Source organism: Zootoca vivipara, chromosome 4, assembly GCF_965207765.1.
Source record: "Zootoca vivipara chromosome 4, rZooViv2.hap1.1, whole genome shotgun sequence".
NCBI classification, from domain to species: Eukaryota; Metazoa; Chordata; class Lepidosauria; order Squamata; family Lacertidae; genus Zootoca; species Zootoca vivipara.
The window spans coordinates 55,806,252-55,834,156 of NC_142587.1; the positions used below are offsets into that span (position 1 = coordinate 55,806,252).

Here is a 27,905-nt window from a genome sequence, read left to right on the forward strand (position 1 = left end):
AAACAAGTATGTGAACCAAAACACAGCTATCTTTCAAAACCTGGACTTCCCTGAATTTTGTGATGTTCTCCAACCAAATAAGTAAAGATAAAAGACCCCTGGCAGTTAAGTCCAGTCATAGGCAACTATGGGGTGCAGCGCTCATCTCGCTTCAGGCCGAGGGAGCCGGCGTTTGTCCTAGGACAGGCATGGCCAAATTTGGCCCTCCAGCTGTTTTGGGACTACAGCTCCCATCATCCCCAGCTAAAAGGACCATTGGTCAGGGATGATGGGAACTGTAGTCCCAAAACAGCTGGAAGGCCAAGTTTTGTCATGCCTGTCCTAGGAAGTGGGTGGTGCTGTGGTCTAAACCACTGAGCCTCTTGGGCTTGCTGATCAGAAGGTCAGCAGTTTGAATCCGTGCAATGGGGTGAGCTCCTGTTGCTCTGTCCCAGCTTCTGCCAACCTAGCAGTTTGAAAGCAAATCAATGCAAGTAGTTAAATAGGTACTACTGTGGCAGAAAGATAAATGGTGTTTCCGTGCATTCTGGCTTCTATCACGGTGTTCCATTGCACCAGAAGTGGCTTAGTCATGCTAGCCACATGACCCAGAAGGCTAACTGTGGACAACGCTGGCTCCCTTGGCCTGAAGCGAGATAAGCGCTCCACCCCACAGTCACCTTTGACTGGGGTCCTTTACCTTTACCTCCAACCAAATAATGTATACAAAGCACATGTATTGGATAAAGTGAAGTGCATATAATAGAAAATTTAAGATACAAAAATTCATCATAATAGGGAAAGCTGCACAAAAATGTGCATATCCATTGAAACTGCATACAAAAATTTGTATATTAAGACAAATTCACAACTTTTCATGAAGGTTTTTTTATAAATGAATAAATCACAACTTCCTGCAGAAATGTGGAACACTGAATTTAAGATTGGAAACTGAGAGAAACAGAAAATTACAGATTAATCCACCCTTATATAACATATGTATCTGAAGAAAGAAATTCACATGAATTTATTAGGACAAAGGAAAGAATGTCAATCAAGGTCAACCACAATTAAAACACACTTTTCACTGTAAAAAAGCCCATTTTTAATGAGAAACTAGCATCACAATTAGCTTCCAAGAGCAATTAATGTAAGTTGGAAAATACATTATTAAATAAAATCATATGAATACGCACAGGAAAACACCATCAAGCAAGGGTTGGACAACGTGGCCTACAAGATATCCTCCATCTTAGTTCATTTATTCATGTTTTATGGAAATTCCCCCATGTTTAAAACTTTTGGAATTGAGTATTTTCCATTATATCTGCAATTTCAAGCCAACCCATTTCTCCAAATCCTGCCTTAGCCCTATTCTGTTTGGACATAGAGTTATACTCCACCATGCACCACAGAGAACTAGTGGGCTTCTTACTGCCTGCAGCACACTTACCGGTAGTGATAGCTCAACAATGGAAGAACCAGACTGAAATACACCTGAACATATGGGAAAAGAATGTATTGCATACAGCAATGTGGGAATGTCTGTGGGAGTCTCTCACTAGACACAGGAAGGTAATTCAAGACATCAAGAAAAGAGACACCTTCCAAGGAACGTGGACCCATTACTTTAACTATTTTAATGACCCAAATCCAGACCTTGCTAGACCAACAACTCAATATTCTCAGTGGAGAGAGTATGCTAAGTGATATGTTATATGTGTAAGTTTATGTCTAGAGTCAATGGATAAAACAAACACCATAAGGTGGACTACTGGATAAATGTTTAATGGTTGTTGTATTTGTATTTGTTTAACAACCAATAAAAAATGTGTGTGTGTTTTAAAGTGTGCATAGGATTGCAGCAGATACATCCTTTCAATACACTAGTAACTGCCCCAATGTGAAATCTGCAATGGAAGTCTGAGTTTCTTGCTTGTAGATACTGTCAAAACATATTCCAGAGGGGATGTTTTATAAATTTGCTGCAACAAGAATAAAAAAAGAACCTTGTGGCAACTTTAGCACAAACACAGTCTGGGGAAAGATTTTGTGTGCTTTATTTTAAAAGATCAAAAGAAAAATCATAACATAAGCATATTATTGAGATTAATAAAACACTTACACTTCTGTATTTTACAATATATTCCAAAATAGGTGCTCCTCCATCATCTTGCTTTGTTATGCTAAGTTTAAAGCTTTTCCCACTGCCTGGTTGTCCATGAATAGCTGGAGGGCTTGGCTCACCTAAAATACAAGAGGAAAAGAGATATGCAATCATTCTATGGTATAATTGTTTTATTTTATTTATATATGTATTTTTAGGTTGCTCTCATGTTATTTAACAGATGTGAGTTGATCTCAATCAAATGAAGAAAACCGCACAATTTTATTGGGGAGCTGGTCTTAAGCACCACTTACAGATATCACTGAAACAGTAATTTCATATGAGGAAGTATTTACAATTAATGCAAACATTGTGTTATATTTCTATTGAAAAATATAACTTTAATAACATATCTTTCCAAAGACTGACTGGGTTACAAAAAGACCACCCAGGGTACAATCCATTCCTGAATCTTACATGGGTAAAATCCCATGTGTAGAGAGGTAAACCAGTGCAGGATCTGTCTCCCCACTCCTGGCTGACTCATGGCTATGGCTACATTAACAATAACTATGCACCATACAGCAAATCACATGATGCTCTCCTTCTAAAATCTCTGGCCTGTGAGTTACCAAACTCTGTTTATGCAATTTATTACACAAACACAGACTAGAAAGCAACCATATATTTTCTGTTGCAGGACAGGTTGAGGAAATTGAAGCAGTGGAAAAAAGGGACAGCTTGCTTATACAAGCTGTTGCACAGCAAAGCCAATTGTACTCTTAACGCCTTGAGAGGAGGGATGTAAATTAGGAAACCATGTTGCTGTTCCTTTTGTTCTCTCATGTGTTCCCAACCAGAAGCATTTGTGCCCCACTCCCCATGGTCCCCTATCTGAACTATGTGAGCAGATTAGAAATTCCCATATGTTCATAGGTAAAGGAAATGATTAATAAAAATTGCTCTCCTCACTGGTATGCTGCAATAAAAAAGGTAATTGAATTTCATTTTATTTATGGAATATTACTTTCCCACAGCTTGGGAAAGTCTTTAGAGAACTTAGGTTTCAGCAGATACCCATTAGTTACATGAATAGTATGTACCTGTAATGGATATATTGTGTATATTTGGAAGCAGTGGTATAGAGAGTCTTGTTTACTTTATGTGTATCCCAGAATGAAACTGTTTTCCTGCTATGTATCCCAGTGCACCAGAAGGTCAGCACAGAATATAGCAAAACATAACTCACAGATGGTTCACATCAGGGATGTAAAACACATTTAATATACTGTTACCAGTTTCTGGGTGCCCAATACCCTCTAAATTCCTGGGTGCTGGGGTTTAATCAGTGTGCTGAGAATTAAGGTGAGCTAAATGGCAGGCTTAGCTCCCCCCCCCCCAATCCAGGATATCACCTGGGGGAATTAGTTATGGAGTACAGTACAATGATGCTGATGACCAGTCATCAACACATCAAAAGAAGATCCTTGGAGTCTGGGGAAAAGGAGGTTTCCAGGGATAGCAGTGGGTGTGATGACCCACAGGAAAGAAAAGTCTCCCTTTAAAAACAGATGTTTGGAGGAAGGGGAAGCATGGAACATCTTGGTGGGTTGGCCAACACAGAAGGGGGAAGTGTTGTTTTCTGCAAGTTCTTCTGGGCAGCAGAAGAAGGAAATGGGCAGAATGGGCAGCAAATAAGCATCCAAAGTATCACCTAAACTTGATTTTTCAACAAATATAATCCATTAAAGAGTAAGGAGATTACTTACGAACTGGCAATGTTTGAAATATCTCAATTTTGCTATATTCTCCTTGCCCTTTTCCATTTACAGCAGCAACCTTCATTTCATATGTTGTATTAGGTTCCAGGTTGCTGAGAATAACGGTTGCTAAAAAAGAAGAAAGACTTTGCTTAGAAACACACACATGAAATAGGATATAGCATTTTGTAACATTGCTGCTTCAGTTACTTCAAAACCATTTTACAAATTTTATACTGAGGCAAATATATTTTTATATTTAAGCGGGAATATTAAGTTCTTTGCCAATAGGCAAATTTGTTTTCTGCTTCACACAAGAATGCTGCTATGATAGTGCAATCAGCTTTGGTGTTATTAGTGACCAAATTATAAAAATACGTAACAGTGAGCATGATACTATCTATGTTCCTCTAGATTTGTGATCACAAGTATATTGCAGGATGAGGGAACTCAACACATCTAAGGAAACATAAATATCCCATGAGCACATGTTAAAACAATAATCCCTTGGCACTATCTCAGTCATTGTTGGATATTGAAGGAGAGTGTGGTTGTCCTGGAAAACTGCAAGCCTGAATCCAACATAGAAATTTATTTTAATCTACAGAATAAAAGTATAAATTATAATGTTTAATAGATAGCACAAGGGAGGGGGAGATGACAACAATTTTCAGCACAAAACAAGGGTCTGGTAATTTCTAATATGTGAGGTGTGTCTTTTTACAGAATACTTTTGATAGGGTGAAAGCTTTATCAAGTATTTGAGGGAAATAAAATAATATTATTGTCTGATTGTTGTGTGTGTGTGTTTTATTTAAAAAACACAAACACTTCAACTAAATTGTGTATGGATGTGTAGTTCTTCTATCTAGCAAGCAAAAATAATTTTTGAAGCATGCCAGCTTTTCTCCCCTTCCCTTTCTTTAAAGACACTATTAATTTTCATGCAGGAACTGTCTCACTAACCCAATTACCTCAGTTTGCAATACTCAAATAACAACTCAATTCATAAATTGTGAGTCAAGAATTACATTATAAATGTCACAAAATAGCTGAAATGCCAAGTTGCACTTCCATAATAAACAATTTGTATGCTAAAGGTTAAGACATATATGCTAATTAAGTATTGCATTATACTTTCTTTTAAATCAATTTGAAACCTTAGGAGGTTGCAACAACAAATAATAGGAGCTTCATTTGCCCTCCAACTCTTCACATTTCCCTCTCAAAAAACAACAACAAACATTTAGTTACTCTGAAATGAAGCAACAATGTTTTAAATTGGGATGAAGTGGTTGTAAATTGGGATGAAGTGGTCTAAGTGGTGACTCCTGGGCACAGCTGGCTTTATATCCAGAGTGCAGACCTAAGAGAAAGTTGCCCCTCAGGTCTGCTCCCCAAGCAGCCAGCATGGCCAGTAAAGGAGGAAGTGATGTCCTCCCCTGGCCACGGAGGGACCAGAAGATCAGACTGGGCCAGCCATGGCCATGCTAAACCACAATTGCTGCTCCTCACCAGGATGACAGTAAGAGGTCCTTCTGTATGAAGGTGAAACTCTGATCTGTCTGGAATTTAAGAAGCAAATTTCCTTTAGGATTTTTGGTTGCCTTATCTAGCTACCTTTCCATGTCCCTACAGCTAAGCTCAGTAGCAACTGAAGTGCATGTCAAACCATGGCGCCTCTTTACTGAATCTGGTTATGCAAGCCTTATTATCCAGATTTCACATTCAACTTCTACCCCATTTAAAAGTCAAGCAAAGCAACATTTAAAATTAGAAAAGAAGGATGTGAAAAATAGGGAAGAAGTGGAGGAGAATGAGGAGGAGAAATCTTTCTACCTTACATTAAGTAATGGGAACAGCCACCTTCCCCATGAAGAAACAGCAACTGGAAAGGTATCCCATGGTTCTACTGCATACCCTACTGCAGTAACACAAAGTTCTGTATCATTCCTTGCAAGATCCACATATCCAATCAAGCTGCAAAATAGGGTTGCCATATTTTGCAAAGCAAAAAAGAGAACACATTTGCTAACTACTTTTAACTATGGATCGCTATGAAGACTCTCATTGTAAATACCCCTACTATATGTAGACTATAGAAGCTGTGATATATCTCTATGTTCTGTAATTTTCAACAACAAAAAAAGAATATTCAGTTATTTGTTTATTTAAATAATTACCCTCTATTTTTGCTATATTTATTGTAACTATGAACTGCAACTGTTTGGCTGAAGAGAAAAAAGAAAAACAATTCTCCCCAACGCTTCAGTTAAAATTGCTACAGTGGTTACAGAAAGAGGCAGCTTCCCTTACTTCTGGCTATTTGTGGCACAATAACAAGGGATCTGAGGGGAATCAACTGTTGTGGCCGGGACAAAATTAATGCAACCTTTATAACAAAGGGGTTAAATTATATCCTGAAAACCAGGCTGCCACACTTGCTCATGTAATCAAGAAAAACAAATGAAACGACCTCCCACACAGCTGACACATGCACACTAACCACGACTGAAAAAGGAACAATGAACTTAAAAGAGGGACCCCAGTCAGACTGTACTTAATAATAATAATAATAATAATAATTTATACCCTGCCCATTTGGTTGGGTTTCCCCAGCCACTCTGGGCGGCTTCCAACAAAACATTAAAATACAATAATTCATAAGATATTAAAAGCTTCCCTAAACAGGACTGCCTTCAGATGTCTTATAAAAGTCAGATAGTTGTTAATTTCTTTGACATCTGATGGGAGGGCGTTCCACAGGGCGGGCGCCACTACTGAGAAGGCCCTCTGCCTGGTTCCCTGTAACTTGGCTTCTCGCAGGGAGGGAACCGCCAGAAGGCCCTCGGCGCTGGACCTTAAGTGTCCGGGCAGAATGGAGACACTCCTTCAGGTATACAGGACCAAGGCTGTTTAGGGCTTTAAAGGTCAGCACCAATTATGCTTGGAAACGTACTGAGAGCCAATGTAGGTCTTTCAAGACTGGTGTTATGTGGTCTTGGCAGCCACTCCCAGTCACCAGTCTAGCTGCCACATTCTGGATTAGTTGTAGTTTCTGGGTCACCTTCAAATGTAGCCTCACGTAGAGCGCATTGCATTAGTCCAAGTGGGAGGTAACTAGAGCATGCACCACTCTGGTGAGACAGACCGCAGACAGATAGGGTCACAGCCTGAGTACCATCCTCACACTAGTGCCCAGTTAGAAAAACTCATATTCTCACCCACTTAGTACAAACACCTGCACACTGCTGGTAACAGCAAACAGGATTAAGTTGAAACCCAGGGCTGCCACTTGCAGCATACCAACACTGAATCATCCCCTGGCAGTCACACATCCTTGAGCTCACCCCGGGAAGCCGTGTAGGATTCTTTAATAGGGGAAACACACACACACACACACACACACACACACACACACCAAGGAAAGTGTGCCTGTAGGAAGCCAAGCAGAATGTCTAACAACAAAACTCCCTCTTCCTCAGCAGGAGCACACGTGCACACACACAAACACACTGGACTCTCCCTTTCACAAGCAGGCAAGCAAGGATTATGGAAATAATCCTTGAGCCAAAAACACACACTCACACAGGCAGGGTAGAGAGAACCAGTACTCTTCTAGCATGTTCACTCACCACCACTACGGACTTCAACTCCCAAACTCTCCCTCCCCCCAACATTTTGCCTAATTTTAAAAACCTGCCCGGACAGACCATAATGGACACGCATCCCAGAGTTTGACTGTAATATACGTAAGATACAATAGCAGAACTATTTTGCTAGAGAAGTATGGAAACTAAAATAAGTAAAGAAAATGGGTTCAGTTTGGCATTTGCTCCTCCCCACTATAATATCTTCTGAGCAGAGTTCTCAGGCAGGGGCTTGCCTACGGGTTGATCAAGTTGGCCCCCACCAAGGGTGTAGGCCCAGGGTGGTGGTGTAAAATCATTCATCTCCACCCTTGTTAGGAGTGGCTAGGACCCCATTTGCATTCACCCTGGGTTGCTGCTCCGCTGCTCAAGCCATGGGGGCGGGGGGGGGGGGGAGAGGGAATACAGCTGCTAGCCATGGGTGCACCTTTGCCAGGTACACCTCTGTTCTCAGGAAACACCTCTGCTTTCCAAATGTGACTGTGGCCAACTCCCCCTCTCCTAGATCTATCTACCAGTACTACTTCCAATACTATTCCAGAGGGTAAGAAGACATTCCAGAATAGTTTGGCCCTCCACTGAGTTGGTAGTCTTTCAAAGACAAAATAAGCCTTGGAGTCCACAGAAGATGAAGGCTGGATCCAACCCACTCAAACCTTGAAATGTTGTCAGCCACAGGCCATGGAATGAGGTGGCAGGATCCTTAATGAAACGTTAAATTGTTCATTTTTTTTGTTATATCTGCACATTTTCTCCCCCATTGTTCAGTGGCATTTCTTCAACCCAATTAAATGCACCAACCAATACTTTACACATTTAGTTCTGTAAGAGCCAGAAAATAGAACAAAACATTGTTCATTCTGAAGCTACTAAACACTATGTATGATGGACTTTGTATGAATGGGTTTTAATTAGTATGTTCCACGCCCTGTGTTATTTTATTCTGCAGCTTTGTCTGGTCCAGTAAAAAAAGAAAAGAAAAGGAAGAATGTTATCATATGAAGGACCAGTTCCAAAACAGTCTGTGAAGTACTGCAGTTATAATTAAATGCATGCTATATAAATAGATGTGTAACAAGTAGAAAGCTTAAAATTTTACATCTGTTTTCAGAAGTTCAGCCTCTGGAGAGAAAGTGAACGATAATGAACGATAATGCTGCCATCACATAACCATTAGAAATCACATTGTTAATTTCTTCATTTTACTAGTTCTTTTAGGATATGTGTATTATTTCTGACACCACTAATTCTCAATCTCCCAGATTCCATTTAAAGTTTCTATATTGTAATAAAATAAAGTCAAAATGTAGCACCACACAAATACAGCATATTATAAGAAAATAGTATGTCTGAGGGACACACTAAACTGAGATATTGATAAAAACACATACACTGTGGCTTGTGTAATAAACAACTTATTACGCTGAACAGCCTCAAATGCTATTCGAGTGAACTGTCTCCAAACTACTTGAATATATGGTGTGAGCCTATAGTCTGATTTAATCAAGAAACTGGAAGTGTAAAATTCTATGCAAGGATCCACTATGCATGTAGACTTACTTTTATTTTTAGTATTAAAAATGTTTTCAATAACAAAAAGAATTTTAAAATGTATGTAACAGATATGCCACAGTTATCAAATAATGCATAATGCATACTATACAAATATTTGTGCAATGTTATACTTCTAGTATTGCCCAATTTTTATCCAGCAATTATAAAAGTTTTAAATTCTTGCATTAATTTATAGCATTAATTATGTTAATAAATGGATTTCCCCAGCCATTTTTTTTGCAGGTATAGATATTAATTTCCCATGCTTTGCCTAAATAATTTTCATGGCCACTAATAAAAACATTACAGGCATTATAATTCTTCCAATGTCTTTAGCTATCTCAAAACACAGACAGGCTAATACGGTCCTTCAGATTGTCTGGACCTTACCTATATATGTATAGCCACTATATATGGTATTAAACATACAAACATACCCCAAAGCACCACCAATTTTATATATAATCTACTCATGTAATCTTGCACCCATTTACTCAGTAATAAACCCCATTAAACTCCCACATGTAGAATTATGCTCTTAGAGTACTTAATATAAAACAAACAAACAAATGCCATCGGAAAGCTGGTCCAATAATTATCTTGGCTCATGAATTTTAAAGTGTGCTTGATATATTTCTTTATATAAAATTCCATAAAATGTATATCCACTTAGAGAGGACATTTGCATTTGTGTTCGCTTGACTTTCCCTCTGTCATTTTCCTGTCCAGGTAATGCAACTTTGTGTATGCAAGAGTTAAGTGTGGCATTCCTCCCCCCCCCCAAAAAAAAATTCACATATACTCTTATGGGGTGTGAATTGGCAATGACTAACCAGAAAATATATATTGGGGTCATAATGAAAATGTCATCCTAGTGTGTGGTAGCTGTGAAAGGAAAATCCTGATAGGAAAAAAATTGAAAATAGTGTGGCTGTATGTTGAATAATGTGTTTTAGTCACCACACCTTAGGATTTTGTAGATCAGAAAATGCTTGAGAAAAAGTCAACTGATAGTCAAGGGGCTGGAGCAACCCTGCTTTGAAGAACATCTTGCTTGAGGGCAGCATAGTAAAACCTACTGCTTTCATTTTGAAACTTTAATACACTCTAAAATTACCACAACTATTTAAAGATGAGTATATGATATGATGTGATATGATATGATGATATGCCAACCTAGCAGTTTGAAAGCACGTCAAAGTAAGAAGGTAAACGACATTTCCGTGTGCTGCTCTGGTTCACCAGAAGTGGCTTTGTCATGCTGGCCACATGACCCGGAAGCTGTACGCCGGCTCCCTCGGCCAATAACGCGAGATGAGCGCTGCAACCCCAGAGTCAGTCACGACTGGACCTAATGGTCAGGGGTCCCTTTACCTTTTATATGATATTAGATATTTTATATTTGTGTTCATTATTTAAAACATGTTGGTTCCCCATTAGAGAATGTGCTCTCCCACATAGTACCATGGACAGAAATGAGCATTTAACAAGTATTTTCCTTTTATATTCATATTATGAATTATCCCTGTTTTTCCTTTGCAGACTCACTCTGAACTCCATGGGAAAGAACGACTTTCCATGTTTCCGAAGAGACTTCTTTGACATCCACTTGATAATGATGGATTGGGACGCCCCCATGTGAATCTGGTTTATTGAAAGAGACTTTTGCAACCGTCTGTGAGATCTCTATAATTCTTACTCCATGTGGACTGGATGGTACATCTAGGGAAGTTAAGAGATAAGTAACTAGAAATTATATTCCTTTTCAATAAAAACATAATACTGTCTTCAGCATCTTGAGAAGAACATGTTATAAAATGTGTACTGATCCGTCTTAAAATGTCAAAACCACATTGCAGAAACATAAAATGATATTCTGTAGCTAATGTAACAGCAATAAGAGAGTTACATGGTTTCAGCCTGTTTATGGTAGCATGTTAAGTTTGTGCTCACGTGACTTTCCCTCTGTCATTTTCCTGTCTATGTAATACAATTCCCCATCTAATTCCATGCCAACTCTAACCATCCTAAATATGGATGGATGACGAATTCATTTCAACTGGATCTGTACATGGTTGGTGGTTCCAACCTGACTAAGCTCTGCACACATCAGACTTCTCTTGCATCAAGTGCCAGCTTATATCTGAACCACTGATGCCTTGTCAGTTTTGTTTTGTTTTTAAAGAAAAAGTTAAATGCAAAGGTTATATGCAAATCTGAATGAGAAAAGGTATATTATACATATGGCACATATAAAAGAGTCAAATATTAGGGTGTAGTAAAATTCATCTCCTCTTGTGACCAGATGCTACAGATGTTTGTTTGCAATAGGTTATTCTTAAACTGCATTGTGAAAGAAAACAAGCAATTCATCTCCTGGCTCAGTTTTGCTTGCTGTTAATTAACCTTTAGAGTCCAAAACAGCCTGGGACAAAGCCAATGTAATGACTTGCTTTGCCCACATGAAACAACCCAAGCCTCAAGATCAGAATCAGACGGCCTGCTGTCTGGACCATTATCGGCTAAGACCTGATTGAAGTGTGCCATGGAAAGGACTTCTTATCTTCTGCATTTAGATGGCTTATAAAAACATTTTTATTGCAGGATGAGCTTGATGACTGACTGAGCAATCCAAAGCCCTGCTGGGCTCATTTTACCAGGACAGGAGGGTGGCTTCTATTTCTCCTCCTTATTGCATTCTCTTTATTCTCCTTCTTTTTCTTCTTCCTTCTGTAGCTCTCCACCCCGTGGATTTTTCTTACCATTGGGAGCACAAAATAATTAAGCCAGCTTGGGGAGGGAGGAGGAATGTTGGATAAACAGGATTCAAAACATTCTTCAACACACACCCTGTTGTGTTTTCTCAGCCATTAGGTAACTGATGATGGAGAAGTAACAGCAGTTGATTCTTTCTTTACCCCAATCACTGCAAGGAGACTGAACTGCCTTTCCAGGGACGATAGAAGTGACCAAAGTCTATGTTATTTATTTTATTTGCTGTTTTTAATGTTGCTATTCATTTGAACTGGATAGAAAAAATGTACCAAATATATATATTTTCCCCTGCAACTTTTTCCAGCATTCTTGTTTATTAAATCATAATCCTTAACAATGTATATCAGAAAAGTGAAATAAGGTTGCTGATTTTTTTTTCTTCACTGGCCTTTATAGTGGCCTTAACAAAATAGGGGTTTTCAAATACAGGGCTTAATATATTTTCAAAGAATTGCTGTAGTACAGAATAAATGTTAAACAAATTACATGCCATGGCTGAAAGATGCTAATGTATTCTTAAAACTGCCATCCTTCCCCTTAACACAAAACTGTTATATTAACAGGTATAAATATACATTTCTGGGGGGCTGCAGTGCTTGTGAAATATTTGCTTGGTAAACAGTTTTTCTTTGTTTTCAGTAAATTTATTGAGCTGCATAACCCATTATTTCTTCACACAAAAATGTTCTGCAGCAAAAAAAACCCCAACTCTTTGTCTTGTAAACTTCTCTTTTAAAGAATGTATTAAGGGCTGTCCTCATAAAACTTATAAAAGAAATGTTAATTGCTTATGAAGGAGGCACAGTGACATTTAGCCAGCATAATCAACCTTTAAGAATTGCAGAACAATTAGAGCAAATGAAGTCAGAGAGAAAGCTACGTACATAATCACCACCTTGCAACTATCTAGCTTTGTAATGAGATTTGTGTCTTTGATCCACATTCTTCACAGGTGTAAATTACTATCATTCCAGTCATGCCTAGTCTACACCAGAAGACACTTAGATTTATGTGCTGTGGTGTAAAATGTGACTAAAATAAGTCATAGTATATCAAAAGCGGGCTACAATATCTCTTTATAGGCATGTAAACCCACGACTAAACGACTAAACAACAACAAACCCACTGCAATAGTGGGTTGTGCATCTCACTCATCCTGCACCATTTGCCCTTTTCCTCCATTAACATTTTGTGAGAAATCAATGTGGTTTGCAATGCAATCCTACTCACACTAAGGTGAAGACTCACTGAGGCCACTAAATTACTGATGGTGAGTAAACTTCCTTAGGATTGCAGTGTTAAGGGCCCTCACTTACTACAGTTTGAGAATTTCTGGACTAACCATGTGTAACCATTATTGTACCATGTATATAAAACTTTACTGTGAAATGCTGAGCTTGGGTTGACAGGCTCTGATGCAGGAGGAGGAGGAGGAGGATCAGGGCCGTCTTAAGTGTACGGGGCACCATGGTGTAATGATCCCTCCGGCACCCCTCACACTCCGCCAGGCAGGACCAGGCGCAGTGGGCAGCCAGAGGGCACGGCGCGACAGGCAGGGACGCTGCTAGCTGTGCTCCACCTCTGCCTGCTTGACTGAAGCAAGATGGCAGCAGTGGCAGCAAAGCTGCCTCCATCGAGGGAAACCTAGACCTGGACCTGAGCTACCTTCCGCCCACACTCCTTCAAGTCACAGCGAGCACAGACAGCACTGCCCCAGAATGCTCCGCGGCACCTCATTTGCATGCAGGAGGTGTAGGCGGAAGGTGGTCCACGTTACCCTTGACAGAGGCAGCTCTGCTGCCGCTGCTGCCACCTCAGTTCAGCCACCGCTACCGGGAAAGGAGCGGAGCGGGCGAGGCGGAGGCGGAGGTGCAGACGGCTCTGTGTGCCTCCTTGATGCACCCCCTGCTGGACGGGCACCCTGGCACACCACGCCAGTCAGCCCAATAGGAAGGATGGCCCGGAGGAGGAGGAGGAGGAGGAGGAGGAGGAGGCAGAGAAACAGAGGGAGCCTGAATGCTGGGAACCTGTCAGCAGGGCATTTCACAGTAAAGTTTTATATACATGGTACAATAATGATTACACATGGTTCTTGCCTTTCCACCCCAACTTCTGTCGCTTGGGAAAAGGGAACAGGGATGTCACCTAGAACCAGATGCCATGTCTGGAGACTGGAACTGACCCACCCACCCTGTCGTAGCACACATTTGCAATTTGAACATTCCTGTGAGACGAGTGAGCATGTCATACCTCATCTTGGTGGGCAGAGAGTGGAAACTTCTTGAGACCTAGTTCTCAGATTTTTGCATTGCTCTTGAACTCCTGAACTCTTGTGTCTGCTGCTGAGCTTTTACCATAATTTGCCTGAATAAATATGTCTTTCTTACTTACTTACAAGTAAGAGCCCTTATTTGCATATTTCAGGGTGGGAGCCTGGACAGTAGCAGTTATTGCCATAATGGTGGTTTTGAGGGTGGGAAGAGAAATTTTAATTATGCCTATTGTTGCTAACCATTTTGCTTTCTCGTTGCCAAAAGAGCAGGGCATATATGCAGTAAAATAAACAAATAAGTATTTGAAATAAGTGATAAAGAAGAAGGCCTTCAGTGGTATTCCCTCTTTTTCCTCTTCACATCCCACAGAGGCCTGTCAGGCTTGCTCTCATTCTCTTTCCCCTGCCTATCTCTAAATCAAACACACTGGTAAAAAAGCTGAATAATTTCATTTATTCAGGCAAGTGTCTCCAGCTTAATCATTGTATGCTCTCAAGAAACACTTCACCAATCAGATTTTAGGGCCAATTATATGATCCAGTGTTGTTATGGTTCAAAAATTATATGTTTCCACTATTCATAAGCTATATTGAGATTTTCACTTCTGCACATTAAGTAGGCTTAAACATTCTTTATCCATTTTTCATTAAAGTATTGCTTCTCATGAACTACCCTGAAGCAGTTTACAATAGGAAATATATATATACAAAAAATAGTTTAAGCAAATGCAAATATAAAAATAATTTTTAAAAAAAACACAAACTTATGCCGCACACACACTTTAAAACAAAAGCGCACATAGCCTAAATTAAACTCAGTACAAGCTGGGATAAGTATCTACATAGAGAAAGTTTGTTGAAATAATATATATATATATAAACAAAAATATTTTAACTTACCAGCTAAAGCCAATATATATTCTTGATATCGTGTTCCTATTCTATTGGTGGCTGTGCAGTTGTACCGACCAAAATCATTGTCAGATGTAGGAGAAAACTTTAGGGTCACAACAGGGGAGGGGAAAAATAGATAAATACAAATATGTATCAGTCTGCATGTAAAAATATTTAAGCAATTTATTATCTAGTTTTTACCCCCCCCACCCAGAGAAATAATAATAATAATAATAATAATAATAATAATAATAATAATAATAATAAATAATAGTGAATCTAGTTACATATCCATCTAGCAACTGGAAATGGTTAAGCATAAATATCCACTGCCATTGGATGGTCATCTGTCATAGATGCTTTAGTTGATATTCCTGCATTGCTGGGGGTTGGACTAGATGATAATAATAATAATAATAATAATAATAATAATAATAATAATAATAATATTTATACCCTGCCCATCTGGCTGGGTTCCCCCAGCCACTCTGGGTGGCTTCCAACAAAACATTAAAATACAGAAATCCATCAAACATTAAAAACTTCCCATGGGGTTCCTTTAAACCCTACAGTACCTATATTCTGTGATTAACATCAATACTGTACAAGGTTTGAGAAAGAGCCTCCATTCTGGAGGCTTGATCCTGCAACCAGCAAGCACAGAGTCTAGTTGTAAAGGATGTCATATAGCTTATTTGCTAAAATCTAATCTGTCCCATCTCCCTTCACCTACTTGTCATGTACACAGGCCAACTGCAAGGAATAAGAGGCCCAGTAGTCCATCTGTCCACTGTACAAGTTACTTTTGATTTGAAGTAGCCAATGTTGTGCCCTATGCATGCTGTTGGACTGCAACTCCTCTTATCCCTCACCATGGACCATGCTTGTTGGGACTGATGGGAGTTGGAGGATACCATACTGGGCAATAATGTTGGAAAGAAACACTGCTCTAGAGCAGGCATCCCCAAACTGCAGCCCTCCAGATGTTGTGGCCTACAACTCCAATGATCCCTAGCTAACAGGACCAGTGGTCAGGGATGATGGGAATTGTAGTCCAAAACATCTGGAGGGCCGAAGTTTGGGGGTGCCTGCTCTAGAGCATAATTTCACCAAGTTTAGGGGCTCAGCTGCATAAACCTTGCTGGTATGCACAAGACAGGGGAGAAAACAGGGCTATATTGAATCTTGTCTCAGTCCTCTGCTACAATAACATTGGAACTGCACTTGGAGAGGATCAATCCTATGCCTGTTTATTCTGAAGTCCTTTTGAGTTCATTGGTGCTAACTTGGGATAAATGTATATAGGATTGCATACCATATTTTTCTGTGTATAAGACTAGGTTTTTTCCTAAAAAATAATGTTAAAAATTTGGGGGCGTCTTCTAAACAGATAGTGGCAAGGGTGGACTGGTGATTGGTTGTTGCTGCAAAAATAGTGGGTGTCTTATACATGGGGGGCATCTTATAGATGAAAAAATACGGTGTGTGTGTGTGTGTGTGTGTCACACTGGGAAGAAATAGACGAATGCAAGTAAAGAATAACAAACCATATCAAATAAATGACAATGTGAAAGGGGAGGGTGAAGAATCCCTCATTAGAAAATAATCTTAGTCATATTTGATACACAATTGTAGAAGCAAAGATATTATGATTTTTAAAACAGTATTTAAGTTGCTAACGTGGGTTCGAGGTCTTACCTCTAGTATCAGTTTGCTTCCAGCACTGTGTGTCTTTAGATGAGTTGAGTTTCTTACAGGTAAAACTAGTTTTCCTTGTCTCCATTGAATAGATGCTGATGGATTGGACAGAACATCACAACTTATATTGATGGGATTTCCTTCCCAGGAATAATATATTGTTTGATTTGAAACAAAGACGGGGGCATCTGCAAAAAGGGGGGACATATTGTAAAAGTGTGTTCTTGCTTTCTCTTCAGTCAACCCAACACTATTCAAGATGCTATAGAGATTTCAATGACCAGTTATATCAGTGTGTAATATATAAAGAAGTAAAATAAAAAAATTCCTTCAGTAGCACCTTAAAGACCAACTAAGTTTATATTTTGGTATGAGCTTTCGTGTGCATGCACACTTCTTCAGAAGTGCTTCTAAAGAAGTACTCTGTAATAATTTCTGAAATATTATTAGCACACCTCCTATTCTATTTTGTTCTCATGAACAAAATGTTTGGCTTTGTACCGCACTTTTAAATACATTGTGTGAGTAGAGCACTGATTACAGAAATTAAATTTACATATTAGTCAAAATTAAACAAAATTAAGCTTACCCCAAATGCTCAACACACTATATGTGTGCACAATGCAAGATCAACTGGAAAACAAATCAGGCTACTTGGAGAAACAAGCTATAGTTTGTTTGTCTATTTGTGAGAAGATTATAGTTGTTTGTTGAACAAATCATGGTTAAAGGAAATCATGGCTTAGTGAACATGCTTGACTGCATTTTTAGCATTGCTTGTGTTAATTTGTTGTTGTTGTTGTTTAGTCATTTAGTTGTGTCCGACTCTTTGTGACCCCATGTACCATAGCACGCCAGGCACTTCTGCCTTCCACTGCCTCCTGCATTTTGGTCAAACTCATGTTCATAGCTTCGTTGAGAACACTGTCCAATCATCTCGTCCTCTGCCGTCCTCTTCTCTTAGTGCCCTCCATCTTTCTCAACACCAGGGTCTTTTCCAGGGAGTCTTCTCTTCTCATGAGGTGGCCAAAGTATTGGAGCCTCAGCTTCAGGATCTATCCTTCCAGTGAGCACTCGGGGCTGATTTCCTTCAGAATTGTGTTAATACTCAATGGCAAGTAGCTATTAAAATTATTTTTTTAGAAATTAAAAAAGCCAACAACCTAAAATCTGATTTAAACTTAATTCTCACATAGCTACATGGTGTGAGCTACACATGGCACATAGCAAACAAGATAGGATAAAATCCCCCTTTTTCCTCATTAAGTACAGTTTTAGGGTGGAAAAAATTGTACCTAAGCTATTCTCATCAACACTGAAAACAAACAACTAGCTACTTCACCACTGCTAAAAATTGTCATCTGAAACATCTCACTGTGTCATATCATGCCTTCACTTCACCTTCCCTTGATTACAGGAACATGATCAGATTTGTATGTGGCTGCTGCATAATACCTCAAATGGATTCAGTTAGAGTGACCATATGTGGCATTCATAAGCAGAGGCTACAGAAGATGCATTGAAGAAGCTACAGAAGAATGTCAATGCCAGGGACAACATCATTAGGCACTCACTGACCTTTGATGCTGCAGGCTGTTCACCCTTCTGATCATGCAAGGATCAATGAGAGTAAGGAGGGAAACTGTGAGAATTGGGCCCAGAGGGAAGGAGCATGCTACTGGACCATACTGAGGAGCTGGGCCAAATCAAGGAAGGGGTTCTACAAGAATGCTCACAGCTCCCCATCTTCCTCTGGATGGCCACCACAAATTGAAAGTTTAAAATAAGACTTTAAAATAGTGACTTAAGATGAATGGGTTTGCAAACCACGTGCAATGAGATAAGATCCATAAGTGGGTAGTTTCTGCAGTAACAGTTCCTTATATTTAGCAAACTTATGAAGCTCTCAGTAATGCAAAGTGGATCAGGATATTGTTTTACGGTATGTATTTTTTGACAAATTTTCTGCCCAGGTGTTTTGCTTTGCTGATGTTAAGCTGCAATAATGGCATACTGTATACTGTTCAAACCTCTGTGAATTCTCAGATATTCTGCATGCATACTTGATGAAGGCCATATACCGTAGCAACATGAAACTTAGAGCGTTTAATATATAATAAAGAAAGCACCAATTCTCTATTTAATAAATTTATACCACTGGGTGGCTTATACAAGTCATATAGAACACAATATGAAAGCATATATATGCTGCTGTTTTAAAAAACACAGCAATAAACAAAATGCCGGATAAAAGCAGCAATTAAAACATTTCTGGAGAGAGAGAATGAAACATAGGAAAAATAGAAAGGTCTTTGTTCCAGAAAGACAACATAGTTCCCTGCAGATGAGCACCCCATAAACAAGGCTCAGCCATTGACAAGACCCTATTCCCATTTCCACCTGCTTTATGAGACAGCAGGAACTCTGGACCTCAGGCTGTGTTAGAAGCATCTTTACAGATACCCAGGTCAGAAACCATTTAGGACTTTAAAAGTAAACAACAGCATTTTGAGACCAAAAATGAACCCGGAGCCAGTGCAACAGCACCAGTAAGGTATGACCCCACCATTCAGGTCTAGTTAGCCGATGAGTAGCTAACTAACTAGCTAACAGTTTCCTGACAAATGTAGCTCCACATACAACACATTGAAATAGTCTAATTTGGGGGTTACCACCACATGGATGAATGAGGCTCGCTATTTCTAGCCAAGTAGAGTCATAGCTAATGCACCATCAAAAGATGTTCTGAGCTATGGAAGCATGCTTGCAGTGACAAAGCTGGATCAAGAAGCACCCCAAAATTGTGGCAACATTATGTAGAACAGGTTAAACGCTCATTGGACAACAAACTGCCCATCAACTGTACCTCCCTGTTATTTCAATTGTGTTCCCCATCTCCATCTACTTTATTACAGACCTAATATGTTCACGTCAACATCTGACTCAGGTGTAAAGCATACCGATGACACCAAACATTAAACCTGTGGGTGATGTCACTCGATGGCCTCAGGTAGATGTCAAGATGCACATGGAAAAAGATGGAACACTGTGGGGCTACATAGCATACTGGGTTGAACAGTAGTCCCATAGCACCACCTTCTGGAAACAGACTTCTAGATAGAAATGGAATGAAAATGGAATTGCAATCCACCTGGGGGCCCTATTCATTTACACAGAACTAGACCTACAACAGCCTCCTAATTTATTACTATAAACAATACCCCAAATTCAGGCATATTTGACCCCAGTGCTAGAATGGTCCAGTCAGGTTTTCTAATGAAGGAGGGTTAAAGAAGCTACAAGGATTTGAGGAAAGTGTTCAATACTGCTAAATATAAAATGTAATTCTCCCCATTCCTTTCAGAGGAGGGAAAAACCCTCTCAGGCCATTATTAAAACGATGAGAAGTGGCTTTGCATAAAATCAATACAGAAATTATGCAGAGCAGCAAACCCTTGGCTGGAAACTGTCTCCATACATTTGAATATTTCCATTATGTTTAATGCCTTAGAAACTGTTAGGAGAATACTGGATAATATATCACTTGTCACATCCAGCAGGTAATTCAATTAATGATTTCTTAGATCCAACCCTAGTGTATGTTCAGAGTTGTATCCAAAATTAGATATGGAAATTTACCTGATTCAGCATATGTGCCTAGGGAGCTATGATGGCCAGGTATAAATGTGCTTGTTAAACAGATGGCCAAAGGCTTTCAAAATTTAGTGTATTTCCCTTCTCCAATGGGGTGGGTGGGAGTAGAACCGTGTGGCTTATTTATGCAATGTTCACCTTTTACTCACAAGCAGCTAGTTTTTTTGGCTCAATGTAAAAGACCTTTTTTTGGGGGGGGGGGAACCTTTCACCTCCGACCTTCTAATTTGCTAATCCCTTTGAATAACTGGTTTTATTGGATTGTTTTACTATGCAACTGTTTTGAATATGTGTATCCGCCGCTGATGCTTGTGTTTAGCATTTCAAACATTTTAAGTCAGAAATTTTATCTGGTTTTCTAGTTGTGCTTTTGTAACTTATCACTGAACTGTCAGGAAAAATGAGATATACCAAATCTGGTAAATAAATAAATATAATTTAGGTGGTCGACAGCATAAAAACACAAGCTAAAGCACAAAATGCATAATCAATACAAGAACAAAACAAGCCAATTACCCTTCCCCTTTTGATCCAACAGGTGCCCATGCTAAGGTAAGAATTTTTAAAAAACCATTCCTCCCCCTCCCCCAGTTTCCCCCAGTGCTCCCTTGAAAACTGGTTACAGAGTTGTGACATACCCCCACTTTCGGAACAATGGCATGGGGAGATGCAAGGAAGATAGGCAAATAGGCAAAAATGTCCCTCTTCCTTTTCCTTTAGCAGGCACATCCACTAGATCAAAAGTGCTTTCTTTAGCATAAAATAATCAGTTTCTACCCCAAATAGTAGAACCCTATTATGCATGCTTCAATTCCTTTTGCATCTAATCTATGAATTCTGGTCCTGCTCATGATCCCTATTCATATGCATAGCCCTCTCACAGAAGAATTATTTTTTTATTCTTTATTTAAGTATTAATATCATGCCCTAGAACCAAGTTCTCCGGGAAGCTTACTACAATAATAAAAAGGAAACTAAAAATGAAAGAAGCTGTTCACAGAAGAGATCCATTCATGGTACAGCTGACTGCTACATAACAGCACTCAGGAACGTGTATGCTGAGTGAGGCTCCACAAGGAGCAAGCTCTGTTTTCTCATGACTTCTTATTAATTTAGAAACATAGGAAGCTGTCTTAAAACAAGTACAACCTTTGATACATCTCAGTAACTCAGTATGTCTACAGTGATGGCAGAAATTCTTCAGAATTAAAACCTCTATACCAGGCATAGGCAAACTTGGCCGTCCAGATGTTATGGGACTACAACTCCCATCATCCCTGACCACTAGTCCTGTTAGCTAGGGATGATGGGAGTTGTAGTCCCAAAACATCTGGATGGCCGAGTTTGCCTATGCCTGCTCTATACATACCCCAGTCTTGCTTGGAGATGTTAGGGATCGAACCTGACACCTTCTGCATGCAAAGCAGGTGGTCTGTTTCTGAGCTACAGCCATTCCCCTATGGAACCCTTGAAAGCAATAGACTTTGCTCTGCAAACAGTCAGTTTAAGCCTTTTGCATACTGTTAAACTTTTATGAGGTGGAAGAAGTCTTCCAAGAATTTGAACACATTTTAAGATTACAGTGTTTATTTAATAAACATCATGCATTTTTAGACCAGTTTCTTAAGATTTTTATTTTATGTTTGTATGTAAACATTTTCACAATGGCATTGCACAGAACCAATGCAATAATTAACTTAGGCAGACAAATTATAATGGGACAATTGTATTAGTTTGTTGCAGTAAAAACAACAGTCCTGTGGCACCTTAAAGACTAACAGATTTAGTGAAGCATAAGGATATGTCATAACAAATCTGCTTGTTTTTAAGGTGCCACAAGACTCTTTTTCATTGATACAGATGGTGAGATTTCTTAGAAAGTAAACACACCTCAGCAGATCCCAACTCTCTAAATTGATGAAGAATTCCCTGTAGCTTCAGTGCTAATGCATGTAGCAAATACGTACATGTTTGCCATCTTCATTATAATATTGAAAGTGATGCTGCCTTGTTTCCTAAACATATTATGTGTTGGATCCAAGCTTCACTTCTATACGTCTCCTTCCATCCATTGAATACATTTTTTTATGCGTTCCTATGATCTTCAGAGACCTAAGGAGCCTTTTCACTTCAGAGAGATCGTTATTCTCTGTGGGATCTCTCATGGCAATCTTTGAAGGCAGCAACTGCCCAGTACTGGAAAATACTGGTTTATTCTAGTGTGTCTGTAACTGTTCATTTCTGCTGAGACAGCAGCAGATGTCATGTTACTCTGTTCTCTATGTGTTCTCTGAGCCAGAAAGATAGATCTGAGCTCAGTGAACTGCCTGCTCATTCTTTCACTTTACTTTTCTTCTCTTCTCTACATATCCTCTGAGTTTCTGTATATTTATTCTTGAAGTTGGTTTTTGTTTTGTTTTTGCAACTAAGCCAAAAATCATTGGTAAAAGTTCTATTTGCTAATGACCTTTGAGTGTTCGTGATTTTTTTAGAACCAAAGGCCTCCAACAGGCTTCTGCAACTCTGCTATCCAACAAGACAACGAGCACCTTGGGATTTAAGGCTAAATCTTGTCAGGATCCTTATTCTGGGGCCTTGAATGTTATCATTAGATCTTCTCAATAAATGTGTATCTTTTACACCATCACTCTCCCTCAACTTTTTCTCCCCACTCCCTTTTTGGTTTACCAAAGGGATTAACAGCCCAAATGCTTTTTAATTCTTAGCTTTTCTTCCAGTGTTGCTCCCATCTACATGCAGCTCCGTGTGCCACCTTCCATACTGTTCTGGAGGGTTTCTAACCCTCTGCGAGAATGTGGGAAGTGGCAATTGGGTCTGCAGGAAGATGTGGAATCAGCAAACATCAACTTCCCCATTCACCATTAGCAGGAAAGTCTGAATCCAACCCAATGTTTTTAAAATGAAATATTCTGTGAAAATTGTAAAGTTGCCCACAAGCAAATTCAAAAAATAATAATTTTGGAGCAGCTTTCCTGAATATTCAACAAGGTTTCTCTAAATCTAGAATATTATGTCTCTGTTTGGGGAATCTTACTGAGTGTATGAGGTAGCATAACAACTGCAGTCATTCCTAATCTAACCAATGTTTCTCAAGCTTTTTCAATAAGGACTCCAAACTGAGTATCAGGCTGCATTCAGACATCATACAAACTATAATTGTGACATTAATGCACCACTGTGAGCCTTGGGTATGCATGTTCCTCATGTCATATCCTCTTACAACATGATTACAAGTGGGATTTTTGCATAACCACCTCTTGTGCTATCTGAACAGGCAAACTGATCAAGGTGGGTTGTTTCAAACAGTTTTTTTGATCACAGGTAGGTAGCCGTGTTGGTCTGACATAGTCGAAACAAAAAAATAAAAAAAATCCTTCCAGTAGCACCTTAGAGACCAACTAAGTTTGTCATTGGTATGAGCTTTCATGAGCATGCACACTTCTTCAGATACACTGAAACAGAAGTCACCAGTCCTGAGATGGTATGTTTGATGTTGTTGGGGCCAGTAATGGTGTTGTCCGGGTGTATGTGGCAGCAAAGTTGGTATCTGGGTTTATTGCAGGCTCTGGTACCAGTGTCCATGTTAAGTCTGGTGGTGGTATTATTGTGGGTGAGGAGTTGTTTAAGATTGGGTGGCTGTCTGTAGGCAATGAAAGGTCTTCCTCCCAGAGCTTGAGAAAGAGAACTGTCATTGTCTAGGAGAGGTTGTAGATCTCTGATGATGCGCTGTACTGTTTTAACGGGAGCTGTATGTGATTACTAGTGGTGTTCTGTTATTTTCTTTTTTGGGTCTTTGCTGCCACATACACCCGGACAACACCATTACTGGCCCCAACAGCATCAAACATACCATCACAGGACTATTTAATTGCTCATTTTCTAATATTGTGTATGCCATCAAATGCCGACAGTGCCCTTCATCTCTCTATATTGGACAAACAGGCCAAACCCTACGCCAAAGGATAAATGGACATAAATCTGACATCATGAATCACAAGACAGAGAAATCAGTAGGAGAACACTTCCATCTCCCAGGACATTCTATAAAAGATCTCAAAGTAGCCATCTTATTACAGAAAAATTTCAGAAACAGACTGGAAAGAGAAGTTGCTGAATTGCAACTCATTACCAAGCTTAAAACCATGTAGAGACCTGGTCTGAATAAAGACATTGGATTCTTATCTCATTATACATGATAAAGCTACCTTTAGCCATCTCACCCCTTGCCTTTTCCTGCAAGACCAATTGCAGTCGTTAACAGTCATCAACAGGTTTACCACTCCTATCAGCCAATCACCCCTTCCCACCACCCTTCTGAGTAATACCCCTCTCCACCCTCTGACTATACATAAGAGTCTGATGACTTCTGTTTCAGTGTATATGAAGAAGTGTGCATGCACACGAAAGCTCATACCAATGACAAACTTAGTTGGTCTCTAAGGTGCTACTGCAATGATTTTTTTAATTTTTTTTATCACAGTTTATCACAGCAAGTTGTAGTTGGGGGGACAGAAGCAAAAGCTTTCAAACTCCTCTTCACAGCTGCACAAGTACAAGCAAGTGGGGAGCATGTAAATGCAAAACTAGCTGAAGTGCATTTACATCACAGTAATCTATGAATTAATATATGGATAAACACAGCAAGGGTACCTTTTAAACCAACCATTGAGAAACTGTGTTAAGGTGGAGAAGAAAAACACAGAACAAAATTTAGACAAAACAGAATGTTGTTAGCAAAGAATTCAGACACTGAAGGGGGAATGGCTTTTCCTGTCTCTTTACTGCCCTGTCAGATCATGTGCACAAAAAGGGTGGGAATGCTCATTGACTTGGCATTGCTACAGGAAAAGGAAAAACATGCCCACAGCCAGGTGGACCTTTTATCAACTATATATTATAAACTCCCTCTTCTATGATAGGGATTTCACTTTATCATGCAATATTTTTTTTAATGGCTTCAATAGTCAAATACAGTACAGTATATAAGAAATAAGCTAGGAAATAAGTTGGATGTCACCTGAGAAGCTTCACAGAGCTACACCTTTCAAAGATGGAAATGGATTCAAACATAGCTGCCAAGTTTTCCCTTTTCTCACGAGGAAGCCTATTCAGCATAAGGGAATTTTCCTTAAAAAAAGGGATAACTTGGCAGCTATGGATTCAAACAGTATTGCAAAAATTGTAGCAGCTGCTGGCTATTTCCCAGGCCCACTTTTAAAGGCTTAACAATCTTTGAATAACATAGCTCAGACAGCATTCCTACATATATGAGCAGGGATGTCAAATCAAAGGTGAGGGTCCTACTTTTAGTTATATCAGCTTAAAAGATCAGGACAGCAAAACAAGATCTTCTCAACAGAAGCTCAGAATCTAGAATAAGCTCCCATATGACAATGGTTTTTGCTAATGTTAAGAAAACATTGGAAAGCACACGCCTTCAGGCTAAAGTTTTGGAATCTGAATATATTAATAATACAAGGCATTGCCTGTGCCACCACAACTACAACACATTAATAGTTTAAAGTTGCAAGGATTTCCCTCGCCAATTGCCCATATTTTCAAGCATTCTTTATTTTTCACTATGTTCTTTGCTTTTCCATACAAGTTTATCTTCAATTTAGTTCATTGGGTATTTAAAAAAAAAAAAAATCCAAGAGGCTTCCGGTCCAGAGGCTTCTGGTCTGCAGCGCCGGCGAGAGAACGCAGGGACCTCGAGCTCCGAGGCCCCTGGCATCGCGGAGGGGGGGGGAATCATTGTATTTCAGGACCTTCATTTCTGCCTCAAAGGTCAATGTATGTCATAACTGCTTTTATATGCTTTTTGGTGGCTCCTACTTAAGTAGTTTATTTGCTCACTGACATCATTAAGATATATCACTGCAATAAAGTTCACATGCTGACAGAAAAATCAGTTCCAAAGGAGTAAATGCCAAATCCATTTTTCAGTTTAAACCCCAGCATGCCATCTTTAAATATTACTTTTTTGAAGTTGTTTATAAGTAATACCAAACCAATTTCAAGACAATATAAAAAGTAGGTTTTAAAAATGAGCTTAAAGTTTTTAAATGAGTGGAGTTAAAGATGCTTATTATGAGATAAAGATAAAGAAAAGTAAGAAAAATTGCTGACAAACAGATCAGCTCTTAAATGGGTTGCTTTTGTTTTTCTTTTGAAAAAGAAATTTTCTATGAAGAAAATTGCTGTATACAAAACTATTCAATACTTCTGTGAAGTTAAAGAAAACAGTTTCTGAACTCTCTGAGCACAATCAAGATAATTTACAGCACTTTTTGGTCCTACTGAAATCTAGAGGACTTTAAAGTGATCTTTGGCTATATCATGACAGATTTTGTACTATGTGGATTTGTCATAGGTAATGTGGGTGTCACTAAAATAAGTTTGCATTATACCAAATTGTACAGAGATTAGTTCAGATACAGAGGTGATTTCCTGAGTTCACTAAATAAAAAAGCCAAAAGTCAAGAACTAAAACAAGTTATTTCATGCTTCAGGCCAAGAAAATTGCAGGAAAATTATTATTGATAATAAGTCCAAACAACTTGATCCTGGAATCCTCATGCACACAAAGTTGCACTTGTATTTAGCGTTCCAATATGCAGACTCTGTTCTATACTAACACCTAGAATTAAACATTAGTATGAATGCTGTCTAACCCGATCTGTCACACACATATTGGTTAACCTATATCACCCCAGTTATCAGAACAGATGATAGAGCAATTTGTATTAAAGATAAGCAGCTACTTAGTAAAACTTAGAAAGCTGAAGTATGTGGGAACTCAAATATCATAGTACAGGAAACAATTGTGGGTGGATGGGGAAGAACCAAATTATGAACATTTCAAAGGAAAGGAAAGACCTGAAATACATTATCGGGTGGGAGTGGGGAGATTGGTAGATAGAATTACTTTTCAAGCCCAATATTGTCACTACTGAAGCACCCTATTAAAACTACTTAGGGAATTATGAAACTATGGTTCAATAGTACTTTGTTCGTTTTGTTTACCATCAATAAAATAATATTAGAAAACAAATGTTTGCAGAATACAGTATGAAAACAAAAATATTGCTGGTTATTATGTGACACTATTTTATGAAAACATGTTGGGCTTTGTGCAAGGACTGCTTCATTGTAAACAAACCTTCAGGCCTTTCACGTGATTTTTGGTACCCCTTCTTGAAAATGTGTGAAACTCTTTACAAGGAGACAAACAGTGTGAGCATCCAAATACACATCCCACTGAAATGTATAGTGAGGGATTATTAATATTATAAATTTAGTGCAAATGCAAAGTCACTTCCGTAAAAGTCCAAGAAAAGCATTAACCAGTTAAATGTTGGTTTAAAGCTCTTTGATTAAGCCCCGTTCCATGCCCAATAAGCATGGCACACCTTTGCTTGGTGGCACTGTAGCCCATAGATTGCAGCAAAATACTGGGCAAGGTTTTGCCCAGTATCTTCTCTGTGTGATGGGGTCATGAGAAAAAGCTGTCCCATGAGCCCTTGCTGAAGACGGGAGGT

The 27,905-nt window shown here is 39.1% G+C and overlaps 1 protein-coding gene across 3 annotated transcripts in view; it reads right to left on the reverse strand.

Annotated features, from left to right (window-relative positions):
- The window catches only part of NCAM2 (neural cell adhesion molecule 2), a 200,807-nt gene that overhangs the window by 37,226 nt on the left and 135,676 nt on the right, over window positions 1-27,905 (reverse strand). For all 3 annotated transcript variants that reach the window (XM_035116298.3, XM_035116299.3, XM_088667980.1), the window contains exons 10-14: window positions 16,690-16,877; window positions 14,998-15,094; window positions 10,599-10,772; window positions 3,856-3,975; window positions 2,105-2,226 (exon numbers count right to left, since the gene is read on the reverse strand). In XM_035116298.3, the coding sequence (XP_034972189.2) occupies window positions 2,105-2,226; window positions 3,856-3,975; window positions 10,599-10,772; window positions 14,998-15,094; window positions 16,690-16,877 (701 nt within the window). The remainder of the gene's footprint in view (window positions 1-2,104; window positions 2,227-3,855; window positions 3,976-10,598; window positions 10,773-14,997; window positions 15,095-16,689; window positions 16,878-27,905) is intronic.